Source organism: Equus caballus, chromosome 5 (genome assembly GCF_041296265.1).
Source record: "Equus caballus isolate H_3958 breed thoroughbred chromosome 5, TB-T2T, whole genome shotgun sequence".
In the NCBI taxonomy this organism is placed as follows: domain Eukaryota; kingdom Metazoa; phylum Chordata; class Mammalia; order Perissodactyla; family Equidae; genus Equus; species Equus caballus.
The window spans coordinates 97,078,168-97,091,540 of NC_091688.1; the positions used below are offsets into that span (position 1 = coordinate 97,078,168).

Consider the following 13,373-nt stretch of genomic DNA (forward strand, 5'->3'; position numbering starts at 1 on the left):
TGTGAAAAGAAAGTCAAGGAGGTGTCTAGGCAACTTTTTGCTAGTGACCAGTAAGGACTAAAAGTTCAGAGTATTCATTCATTAATTCACATAGAGGGTACGTGTCTCATGGAACCTGTCAGACATCTTAGAAGAACCCAGGAATAGAGATAAGATTATCCAGGAAAGATCTGTGGAGCAACCTCTTGTGCAATGGAGAAATCCTCAAGACACACATGGGAGACCCACAAGGCTCTTAAGACTTGCCTATCAAGAGAAACACTGCCAACATAGACTGAAAGGGGCAGAGAGAGGACAAAATGAAAGAGGACTGCCAGAATCTCAAAATTCTACAGGTAGGAAACAGGTTGATAAATCTACTCAGCTGTAAAAACTTCCTTTCCTTCCTAGAAAAGGAAGGATGACTCAGAGGGTGAAGCCATAGGCACAGAGCAATAAGTCTTGAGCTGCAAAGGTTATTCCCAGGCCTGGAAACCTGATGGAGTTTGCCTGGTTAGATTTTGAAATTGGTTCTGAGTGTAGACTCTTTGTCCTTCCATTTTTTTCCCTTTCTGTATGGGAATGCCTGTAACTGTTATCCTATGCCTATCACAAAATTGTGTTTTGGAAGCAGATTAACTGGATTTTGCCCCAGGATGGATTATACCCAGAACCTTACCAATGCCTAATTTAGATGCTTTAGATGATGAAATTTGGGACTTTTGAGCTGATGATATTTTTCACTTGAGTTGATGGGCTGGACTATGGTAGGCTGAATAATAGACTTCCAAAGATGTCCATGTTCTGATCCCCAGAACCTGTGAATATGTTAGCTTACAAGGTAAAAAAGAATTTGAAGATATGATTAATTTAAGGATCTTGAGATAGAGAGATTATTCTGGGTTATCTGAGTGGTCCCAATGTAATCACAAAGGTCCTTATAAGAGGGAGGCAGGAAGGTCAGAGAAGGCAGAGAGATGTGATGATGGAAGTAGAGTCAGAGTAGGAGATGTAATGACAGATACAGAGACTGAAGTGATGTGAGAAAGGGGCCACTAGCCTAAGAATGTGGGCAGACTTTAGAAACCAGAAAAGGGAAGGAATGGATTCTCCCATGAAGCTTCTAGAAGGAACAAAGCTCTGTTGACACCCTGACTTTAGGACTTCTGGCCTTCAAAACTGTAAGATAAGAAATTTGTATTGTTTTAAGCCATTAAGTTTGTGGTCATTGGTTACACTTCAGGAAGAGGAAAGGAATACAGGTCTGGAATGCTGGGTAAAAGCAAGATATTTTAACTATAATTTCTATCCTGACTTTCCCTATGTTGCATTTTCCCTCATGTCATGTGGTGAAGGAATGACCACAGGCATTTTGGGGAGCTGGATAAAAGGAAGCTGCATGGGAATACCTTTAACTTAGGTTTGAGGGAATATATTTATATAGCTTGCACTCATGTCTGCATATAGTTAACTTGTTGCTGGTCATCCAGTGTAGAAATGGCTTCCATAAATACGACTGCCCATCGTGCCATCTCCCCTGACCATCATGACACGAAGGTGAAGGAATAGAAGTATGGGGACATGAACACATCCCTTGGTTTCAGACACCATAAGAATGCAGGTGGAGGGGGAGAAACAAGACTTGAAATATATAGAACCAGAGGTTTTCCCAAATTTGACAACAATCCTAAAACTTTACAAGGCATACCAATGAAAAACTGTAAAGCTGAAATGAATTTTGCTGAACTATCAGTAATGAAAACCATGGTAGAGGAAAGACTGGATTATCTTTCCATGATCTCTATAGAAAATATTACAAAATATTTGTCATGTGAAAAGACTGTCAAAGAGCATGAAGTCAAAATGCAGGGGAAAAAAGAGCATGACAGATGTGAGTTATTATTATTTTCCTGGATTTAATGATATTTATGGCATCCGTCAGCTTTTTGAAATGGTATTTTATTAATTTTAATTTGTAATTTAAAATTCATAGTTTCTTTTTTCAGCTTAAGTAACATTCCCTTTTGTAATAATTATGTATTCCTAACTTTGTGTTATTTTTTGAAAGAGGTGTCCCTAATTTACAAGTTCAGATCCTACTTCTGGCTATATCTTTAAAATCTACCCCAAAATCAACTCCTTCTTACCACCTCCACTGCTACTACCCTAATCCAGTACACTGTCATTTCTTGCCCATTTTATTGCAATAACTTCTTAACTGGTCTCTGACTCCACTTTGCCCACTTTCCATCTATTCTCAGCACAGCAAAGTGATCCTGGAAATGTAATGTAATTAACGTAACATACTGTAACCTGATGTACCATAATGTAATGTAATTTAATGTAATGTAATGTAACTTAATGTAACTCAGAACATGGATTCCACTTGTTCGAAACCTTCCAAAGGGCTTCCATTTTACTCAAAATAAAAGCCAAAATCCTCAAAATGTCTTACAGGATTCTACCTCTCCCTACGCCACCCCCAGAAATTAACTTATTACCTACTCCTCTCATTTATTCTACTCCAGCATCCCAGTCTTCTTGCTATCCGCACGTCAGGCTTGCTCTCATCTCAAGTGTTTGCACTCCGTCTTCTCTCTGTCTAGAACAATCGTTCACCCAGATATTTGCATAGTTCGCTTCTTCACCTTCTTTAGGTTTTTACTAAAATGTCACCTTCTACGTGAAGATTCCCCGGCCACTCTAATTATACCCTCCACACACACACTCTCTCTCTTTCCATCCCCCTTTCTTTGTATTTCTTCTTAGTATTTTCACCATCTCTCAGTTTTGGTTTGTTGTGAAACCTGAAACCAAATAAAGTTTTTCCATTCATTCAATTTCAGGTAATACATCCACTTCAGCATCTCAGTGAGGAAGATGTAAGTTTGATTACTTTAAATATAGCTTTTGTTAGTTCTTGGGTGATTCACAATCCCTAGTCACAACTCAAGAATATTCTCCTGGGTTTACTCCATGATTGCATAATATTCCTATTTTCTTTGTAAAGTCTTGGTTATAAACTTACACTCTCATTTAACATAGTTTATCCTGTTTCAATCAGGGAGCATTTCTTTTTCATTTAATTTCTCTGGTAGAAATTATTGAGAGAATCACCAGGGCACTAGATTACGTTGAGGTATATTCCTTTCTTAGAAAAATTCATTTATGGAAAGGCAAACAGAGCTAATTAATTTCATTCATGGTGCCCAGGCATGGTATTGCTGTAATGAGAAACAGTAATGAGGGAAAAATGCTTTCTTTGAAAAGAGAGGCAAAGATGACTTATTGCTAGAAAAGGGAAAGTTTGAAAGCAAGAAAATGAGTTTTTAAATGTCTATATATGACATTGGGGATTGCTTATAAAAGCCTTAGGTCAACAGATGTTGCGTTTATAAAAGTGGGCACCCCAACTTGATCCTCCTATGAAGAAAAGCCTCCACAGTAATTTTTCAGTCAGAAAATACATTTTAATTGAATGATTCCCCAAGGTTTCCTTTAAAATTCCAGAGTTAGAGGAAATACAGTTTTATTTATTTATTGGTCACAGTCCCAAATTTTGTACTTTAAGGTTTCATGGAGAGATTCATTTGGAAGTATGTCTCAAAGTGAATTGAAATTGATTCCTCAAAGGATAACTAAATATAGAATGATTGCTTTTTAGATAAATTAAAGTATTTCCTCCACTTCTATTATTGTTTAGCTTGAATTAAAAAATTTTCAATTTATATAGGCATGGCTCTGATGATGAGAACTGAGTGTACTGTTCGCTTTTAAAATCAAATCTTTCATTTATTCATTCAAAAGCATTTAGCAAGTGCCATTTGGGAGCCTGGTACTCTACTCGGTGCAGGGAAAGTTTTCTGGAGAAAATGATGCCAAAATTGAATAGGCAAAAATAAACATTTGTTGGCGCCAGCCTGGTGGCACAGTGGTTAAGTTTACACATTCTGCTTTGGCAGCCTGAGGTTCGCTGGTTCGGATCCCAGGTGCGGACCTATGCACTGCTTCTCAAGCCATGCTGTGGCAGGAGTCCCACATATAAAGAGAGGAAGATGGAAACAGATGTTAGCTCAGGGCCAGTCTTCCTCAAAAAATAAATAAACAAATACATAAATGTTTGTTTTATTTTAAATGTTTAAGCTGTTGCTTTCCACTGCAGGCCCAATTTTCTATATTCTACTTTGTAATTCTGAGGTTAACAATGGTTTCTTTTTTTTTTACAAGTGGCTCTGAATCAGGCACTGAGAGTTGCGTATCCTGGAGAGAGACTGGGAGGCCAGAGAAGGAAGGGAATTGCTCCTTCTGTTTACTTCCTGGTTATTTTAGCATCTCAACAGCAACACTTCTCCCTGCAGTGCCACTGACCTTCAGCAACATTGGCTGTTTTAGGTTTGTGGTTTTCCACACAACTAGAACCAGGCTTATCATGTCCTCACAAAGACACCAGCACCAGCTGGCTGGTGCCCCTTTTTGAGTCCTGAGTTTGGCTTTAAGTTTTCATAATTCCTTCTACTGCCGTCTGCCACTTCTTCCCTACTGTGCTTCTTAGAGTTGTTCCCTCTGTGATCCTCCAGTGTCCCCTTTTTGCCCTTTCAGTTTTCTAATACATGATTAATACCTCTTATATTAAACTTTCTATGTTAAATAACCGATAGAGTTTCTACCTCCTGGCTGGACCTTAACTGATACAGAAATTGATGTATCTCCAACAATTTTTCAAGTTATTACATTTCTCAAGTTTCTCTTGATATAATAAGCTCTGGCAATGTCTGTGATATAGATAGATAGGTAGATAATCTACAGACTCAGTAGTTTTACAAATGTAGAAAATAGAAGAATTAAGAATTAGGATGTTTCAACTCTTTTCCCTAAAAATGGGATGGCCAGTAATATGATGAGAAACTGAAGTTTATTTTGTTCTTTTTTATAAGCTTTACTCGAAGAATAATGGACAAAATTTGATTAGTTGGTGTGGCAAACCTACACTATAATTATGTACAAAGGACACTACCAGATATATAAAACTATAGTGCTTGCTTCAGGTATACATGCATCCTAGGTAATTAAAAATGAGCACACCTTGGGTGACGTAGGGAGGTGAAACCATTGGCTGCTACACTTTGAGTAGAATGAGTTTAATTTAATTCTAATCAATTCAAATTACAAGCTAAAACAGTTTAAGTGCTCAACTCTTTCAAATTTCTATGAAAACACATTCCTATTATTTATAAAGCCCAAACATATTCTATATAACTACTGGCATTTTTTCTCAGTTATATTGCTCAGAGTCTCTCCATTTTTTATTTACCTATTTGAAATTTTGGTTTTACTCTAAAATAAAGTGAGAAAAGTCGACAGAAACTAATTCAGTTTGAATATTGAGATCAGAAATTCTTGTTTATTGTGATCTGTAGCCTTACAAAGCATTTGAAATGGTGGTTTGTAGAGTACAGAATATTTTTTAAGCTTTTCTATAAAGAAGTTTTATAGAATGTAAATCCTCTAATCCAGTCCATAGATGGCTGAATTTTTTGAAACCTTTTTATAAAGACTGCTAGACATATCATTTCAAATATAAGACAGTTATAATGATACTACTCATTTCCTAATGAATTCTTTGAACTTTTAAATTCAATCCATCTTTTGATTATGTTTAAGAAATCAAATGTCTTTCATTACATAAAATAATTTTTTTTTGCTCTTTAAATATTTTTGTTGCTCTCATTTAGGTGTTTTGTTTTTTAAATTCCATTTTTTGTTCTTTAATCCAGAATTTGAGTGGCCTATAATTTAGAAATATCTCTGTCAGTAACTGCCACATTAAATAGTTCAAAGAATTGAAATATTCTTAAAATGACCTCATCATCATGCCTCAAATTCTGAAGAATGAATACTGGATAATTTTAGGTACAGAGGCAGAAAGATTTTCTTTAAGGATATGACATAAAAATTTTAAAACTATACCTTATCTGGCTACTTTTCCCGAAAAAACTTGCAAAATAATTAAAATAGCATTTTAAAATCACTTATGATATCATATTCATATTCATATTTAATCCAAATTCCAGAAGGAGAGACAAAATATATAGATAAAAGGTTACATGTGGGGAGATAAGGACTGATAATTTTCCAAATGTGATGAAAAACATGAAGCCACAGACAGAGAAAGTACACAAGAGTAATGTACACAAATCTCATGCACGAGCATAGATTTAAAAAAATCCCAGACAGGACTGAACTGAATATTGTTTATGTAGAAGGTCATGATAATCATGTTGAATCTATTTCAGAGATGCAAAGGTGGTTTTACATTAGAAACTCCACATAATTCCCAGCATTAACAGATTAAAGAGGGAAAAATGCACTCAATAAGTGCAGAAGAAGCATTTTACAGAGTTTGGCATCTCTTCATGATAAATTTTCTTAGAAATAGGAAGCTATGTTCTAAACCTAGTAAAGAGTATCTTTCCAAACTAGTAGCAAAGAACAATCTTAATGACAATATATATAAAAGATCCCTGTAAATTTACGAAAAAAAAAGACAATCAATAGAAAAATGGGCAAAAATACCTAACCAAGCATTTCACAGAAGAGGAAACAATGTTTGCCACAACACGGAAAAATTGTCATTGACATTAGAAATCAGGGATATGCAAATTAAGACCATAATGACATGCCATTTTACAACCTATATTATACTGGAAAAAATAAGAAATCTGACAATATCAAGTGTAGATTAAGATGTGAAGCATGGAAACTCTTACATATTGCTGGTTAATAACTGAAAAAAAAATACTTTTTGAGTTGAATATGTGTACAACTTATGACCAGGAAATTCTACTTCTAAATATATGCCTTAGATGAACTCTTGCACATGTGCACTTATAGGAATATTCATAGCAGCAATGCAATAAAAAACTAGACAAAAATGCCTATCCATGAAGAAAAGAAACGATAAATAAGTTGTGGTATAGTCACATTTTTACAAAGCTTGAGAACAAGCAAAGTGAAATGACATAATGTTTTAGAGATACAAACAAATGTAGGAAATGTTAAACAAAATTCAGGATTGCTGTTACCGCTGGGAATCAGGCAGAGTTAGGTCAGAGCCTACAGAGGGCTGTGAGCACGGGCAAGGTTCTAGTTCACAAGGGTACGGTGGTGAGTTCACAGGGATACGTTTTGGTATGCTTTGTAACTTAAACATATATTCCACATATTATTTTATATATTTTCAAATTTGATATAATAAAATTTCAAGTCTCTTTAATTTTGTTTTTTCTTAAATTCAAGCTTTAACTCACTATTTACTTTGTAGCTATTATTTGATAGTCTTCTTAATTCAGCTGCAGAGAAAGCTTATAACTTATAACGTCTGTAAAGAATCTATTTGAATTTGATAATCATGCATTAATGCAAAATGGAATGCACACTACAATTCCAATTTTGTAAATAGAAATATCTCTACATAGACACATATAAACAGCATATTTTATGTCATAGTTACAGTAAAATTTCAAACCTCATTTCTTGGATCTCCCTCCTGCTTGAATTGCAGATCAGGAAACTGGGCCTTTCTTGGGGTCCTCCTCCCCAGTTACTCCTTTTAGGAGTCCGTTTGTGGCGGGGGCGGGGGTAGTGGGAGGGGAGCGGGGAGGAAGGGCGGGGTGGGGGGTGTGGTGAAGACAAGGGAATCTCCCAGGTAACAGGAGATGCTGCTTCCATGACCACTGTAATCCCTGTCTTCCTTTTCTGCTGCCCATTGTCACCTTGTTGTCCCTGGGTTGTCACCCATGCTGCTGCCGGCCTCCTTTGAATTCCTGAACTCTAAACCGCACACAGACCACTTCCCAGTCTGCTGGTTAGCCTCCTCTTGGTGGACCAATTTTCTCTTGCTGGCTTGCAGAAAAGCTTTCTTCTTTTGCTTCTTATGACTGGTCTTTTGATGAAGGTTTCTATTAGCAGATGTGTTGGGGGCTCTAAGTGACACTTTCTTTTATGCCACAGTCCTCTTTTCCAGGGCAGGAATGGGTGGAGGGAGGGAGTGAGGAAGCTGGAAGCTGGGGTTAGATCAGGGGGATGGTCGCCTATGGCCTCACACTTTTCTGGATCCACCCATCCCATCTTCTTTGGGCTCTGCTGCTCAATCGCTTCATTCTCCAGTATTCTTCTCATTCTCGGTGATTTGCTTTTGGGGGCTTCATTATTTCCTCCACCAGTTCAGTACCAATAGGGACTCTTCGTTCATTGGTTAGAGCTATACATACCTGAAATATAAACCTACCATACAGCTTCTAGGCCCCATGACAATCACTGAATCTGTTTTAGTGTCCTTGACCATCCTATGACATTGGGACATTCCTGATTATTCTGTGACAGTTAGGAGGCTATTCCACCCAGAGGGAACAGAGAATTTTTGATTGAGGTCATCCAAATCCACACATCAACCTAACAGTATCCCATCTCTGACCTGGCTCCAAATAATATTCATTTGGCCTCATAATAAGAAAATGAAGGAGGGGAGGAAGAGCATACCAAAAGATATTAACAACAGTTACATAAGGGGGTGAGAGTATGGATGACTTTTACTATCATCCATGATACACTTCTTTTAACTTTCTAATTTTTTTTAAATGAACATTTCTTAATTTTATATTGACAAAAAAAGTCATGAAAGAAACAATTTACAAAAAAGCTTTAGGAATCTATTATAGTCCCAGAACTTTGCCCAGCATCTTCTGGTGGTTACTGCTGTTAGAAACGTAAGATAATTCCTTTTGTTTAGAATTTTTCATGATCACAAAGACATCCATAAGTAGATATTTCTACTTCAAATCTCATTTGGGATATTTGCATTGCTTCTCAAGCAAGTAAATTTCCATTCTCTTCATTAGGCTTCCACATTCTAAGATTTTTTTTACTATTGTCATCTTCTCTCCACATCTGTCTCGTTACCACATCATGCAAAATGAATCATCTAACAGTAATCACCGAGGTGTCAATATATAGCTACAGAATGGAATTTAATCCTCTGTCCTCCATATGACATTGTTTCTAGAGGCCTCTCGTCAGAGCAAATTCTCTTATTTTCTTATTAAAAGTTTTTACCGTCAGAGAAACAACAGCTAGTCCCACACATATGACTATTGAAAGCCAGACATTTAATTAAAAGTAAATAACATTAGAAGTGTGAAGTTCCATAATTATACTACTCCCCCTGTGGCACCTTACCAAATAACTGACTATTATCCAATACAGGGTTCTAGGTTAAACGCAAAAAAAAAAAAAAAGAAAAATTAGAGAGACTTATTTTGTGACTAGCATGGAATACTGGGAGTTCAAAAGCAAAAAATGCTTCTGCTCAGATGATGATTTCTTAGACATCATAAAGCATTGTTAAAATACATGTATTTTAAATTTACTTTACTTAAGTCTATTTTCAAAAAATAAACACACTCTCTTTATCTTTGTTGATCCAAATATTTACAGAAAAATATTGATTCAGAAACTATCCATATAAAAGGCTTGCAAGATGATATACTTGACAGAATTGAAAGTCACTGAGACATATATTATATAACATAGATCACTTGCATGAAATTCTCTCAAAAAGCCTGTGAGATAGATGGGATTGATATCCTTATTTTATTGAAAAGGGAGCTGAAGCTAGAGCATGAGCTGCAGACCCAAAGTGCCCAGCTAACGAGGGGTGGAGTTGAGAGGCAAACCTCAGTTGTCTGAATCCACTGTCTATGTTCTAGGACAAGCTACATCTCTTCATGGAAGATGGGTAGATCCTGGCTTCTCAACAACTAATTTTAAAACAACCAGTATAAACTAGTTTTGCCACTGTTACTCACCACCCTTACCAATCTCTCTACTTACATGAATAAATATACCTCCTTTAAAAACACCGGAGGTTCATTAGACTATGTACTGGGCCCTCTTGCCCTAACATCTGTGCTGAGGCCACCTTGCAAGTTGCCCTCTAACAAGGTTGGGTGCATCCAAAGCAAAGCAAGCTTGGCAATGCAACGTAGCAGGCAGAGGGAGGCTCTGAAGTTCATTTTTCTGGACCTCTCTCAGTTTGTAACTTATGTGGACTCTGCAAGTCTATAGACTGGCTATGGGGCCGCTATTGGGGTTATGGCTGGTGAGGTTCCTTTACACAGAAACCAGGGACGGACTGCCAAGTCTGGTGCTGGAGAGAAGACAGGGCAGAGACCGATGCATGAACACGCAACGATAGCTGAGCGGTGGCAATGCTAGCAAGAGGGAGATGGCCGTGGACCCAGGGAGTATTGCCTGAGCCCAAAGAACTGACTATGGGTTCAGAACCACAGATTTAACACAGGAGGCAGTATCAGCTGCAGACATCAGCCCAGAGCCCAGCACGTGCTCCCAGCCCACTTCTGAAAACCAGCTTGAGGCCAGGGAGTCCCTTTCCCTCATGTCAGAAAGACATGTAGCTCCTTTGCACATACTCAAATTCCATTTTAAGGAGAGAAGTAGGGGAGATGCGAGGATACTTGAGACACAGGGAATTTTTATGCAAGGAAGATGAACACAACCCAAAGGGACCATGCAACTGTTAACATCAAACTAAACTTTTAATCACAGAAGAATAAAAGTCAGTTTTTACCCTCAATAAACAACTGATAGAGGCAGAGATAATGACCAGATTAGTTATGGCCAAAGTAAAACAAGTTAATTTTCTTTGCACATTCAAGATATAGTGTGAATTATACTCTGTCACCTGTGTACAATGGCATTCCCTGAGAGTCACTTTTTTCCAAGTCCTGTACATGCATCATCTCACTGAATTCTCATACAAGCCCTGTGAGGGAGGAATCACAATCTCCATTTTATAGAAAAGGAAAATGAGGCTGAGAGAGGTTAAGTAATTTGCACAGAGCTAGCAACATAGCTGAGAGAGAAAAGCTGATTACTCACATGTTTTAATTTAAAAATAGTTAAAATACATTTTAGATGAATTGGATTTTTGAAATTTGAAGATGTTCAAGTGGAAGACTTCTGAATAAAGAAAGCTGAGTCTGCTTGTAAAGGGGTATTTGCTTTCTAATTTTCATTTGAGATTTTGATCTTCAGGCAAATTTTACAGAAAACTTAAGCCTGAAAGGAGCAGTCAGAATTCTGCCAACTGTGCTGGCAGTGAGGTTGGAATACGAGTTCACTCAAAAGACACTTTCAATACAATTAGAAATAAAAGGCCATGGCCACTCCTCTCAGACTGTATGACTAAGCAGCTTCCAAAGTAGAAGTCTTCAAGGTGTGGACTCTGACTTAATCAAGTCATGGCTGAATTCCTGTTCAACCACATAAAAACTATGCAAATCGGCGAGCACTTTGAGCTAATTTCCAGTTCACATGGCAACATGTCAAATCAGGATTAAATGAGATAACATATGTAACACATTGAACATGGTGCCTGCCACACAGTTGGTGCTCAAAACTCAATTTGCATGAATCTTTTTTTTTTTAGTGAATCTTAATATTATTTAGTTCTCTGTGGTTTACTATATAGCCAATCACTTTAATTTCCAAATCTTATTTTGTTTTTATATTTAGCAAATGCAAATGTGCACCTGATGATGTACTACCTGGGGTTATAAAGACAGAACAAAAGAAATAATCTCCTGCGGTGTAATTATCAAGTTTAGAAAATGCATTTGCTTACCAGCTCACTGAACTCATTATTGCCTAGGTCAAGTCTTTCCAACTGGGCCAGTTTGTGCATCGACCTATAACAGATGGAGAAAAATACTATCGTGAGGCAGTGTATGACACATTGTTCCAGAAGACATTCCACCCACCCCCGTCAGCTTTACCTGGGTGTATAATGCAGAGAAATGAGGGTATTTTTCATCAAGAATTAAACTGCAAATATACAGTAATGTATGCACACTGCCACCTGAACACCTGTAGTAGCTTACCATGTTCCCAAATGCCAGTCTATGGTTGGAGTACAAGGCTGGCTGCTTAATGAAAACCTGGGAAGCTTGTTAAATATCTATACCAGAAGGAGGTGCAGGGTGGGGCTTCAAATCTATATTTTTAAGAATCACCTCAGGTTTGGGAACCAATGGATGAACCAAATTCTTAGTAAAGCATTCTAAAATCCCACAATATGGCCACAATGTCCTCATCAATCTTATCATTTTCTACTTCCCTAAGTGAACTTCTGTTACTCATTGTCTCCTGGACATATTGGCTTGAGTGCTGCTGTAGCTCTGAACAGCTGTAAACCCTTGGAGAAGAGTTAGAGGTACCCTAGCCCATCCCATGTGCCATCTGCATTTATCAAGCCATTCTTAAGTATAACATACAACATAAGAAAAGATAGTGTTTTTCTGAGTTTCAAGTTTTTTATGTCCCCACTGACCAGAATGCTGTCCTCAAGTCTTGACTAAACAGAAATTTTGGAGGCATTATTGACTCAAATCTTAGACATTTTAGTTCCTTCATCTTTAAAATGGTGTAGTAATTCTCTTATAGGGCTTTTATGAGCAGTAAATGAAATACTTCTGTAATCCAGACACTGTCAGGCACTCAGACATGCAAAAACATTTGTACTCTTTCTTTAACTCAGCAACTGTTATTGAAAGATTATTATGTGTTAGACAATCTTCTGGAGTCTGGGGTATAGTATTGAATAAAAGTAACAAAAATTCCTGCTCAAAAGGACTTTACATTCCAGTAGGGAAGAGAATTACAATAAATAAAATAATTAAGTAAAATAAAATAATACACTAAAGGTTATAAGCACTATGGAGAAAACCTAAACAGAAGAGGAAGATAGGAAGAATTCATATAACATGACTGCAATTTTTAATAGGGTGATCAGGAAAGGTGTTACCGAGAAGATGAAATTTGAGCCAAGGCTTAAAGGAAATGAAGGAGCATGCTAGCGCACAGATTCTAAAGCAAGGACATGTGGCTTGCTTGCAGACATCCTGGGTCACCAGTGTGGCTGAAGCAGAGTGAGGGAGAGGGGAGTAACACGATGATAATGGGGAGTTAGATAATATGGGTCTTATAGCCCAATGTAGAGACTTTGCCTTTGATTCTGAGCAAGATGGAGGGTCACTGAAAGGCTGTGATGAAGGGTACGACTGAAGTGACTTATTCTAAAAGGACATCTTTCATTGCAGGCTTGTAAACAGACTGAGGAGAACAACGCTAGAAACCAAGAGATCAGGCATGAGGCTAACGGAATAAGCCAAATGAGAAATGATGGGGGTTTGGAGCAGGGTGGTGGTAGTGGAGGTGGTGAGAAGCGGTTGGATTTTGGATGTATTTAAGATTAGAACTGAATGTTTTGTTGCTGAAGTGGCTGTGGGGAGGAGAAAGTAGAGTCAAATGTGACAAAG

At 37.4% G+C, this 13,373-nt stretch overlaps 1 protein-coding gene across 7 annotated transcripts in view; it reads right to left on the reverse strand.

Moving 5' to 3' along the window:
• The window catches only part of LRRC7 (leucine rich repeat containing 7), a 491,842-nt gene that overhangs the window by 149,006 nt on the left and 329,463 nt on the right, over positions 1–13,373 (reverse strand). For all 7 annotated transcript variants that reach the window (XM_070268846.1, XM_070268842.1, XM_070268844.1 and 4 more), the window contains one exon: positions 11,681–11,744. In XM_070268846.1, the coding sequence (XP_070124947.1) occupies positions 11,681–11,744 (64 nt within the window). The remainder of the gene's footprint in view (positions 1–11,680; positions 11,745–13,373) is intronic.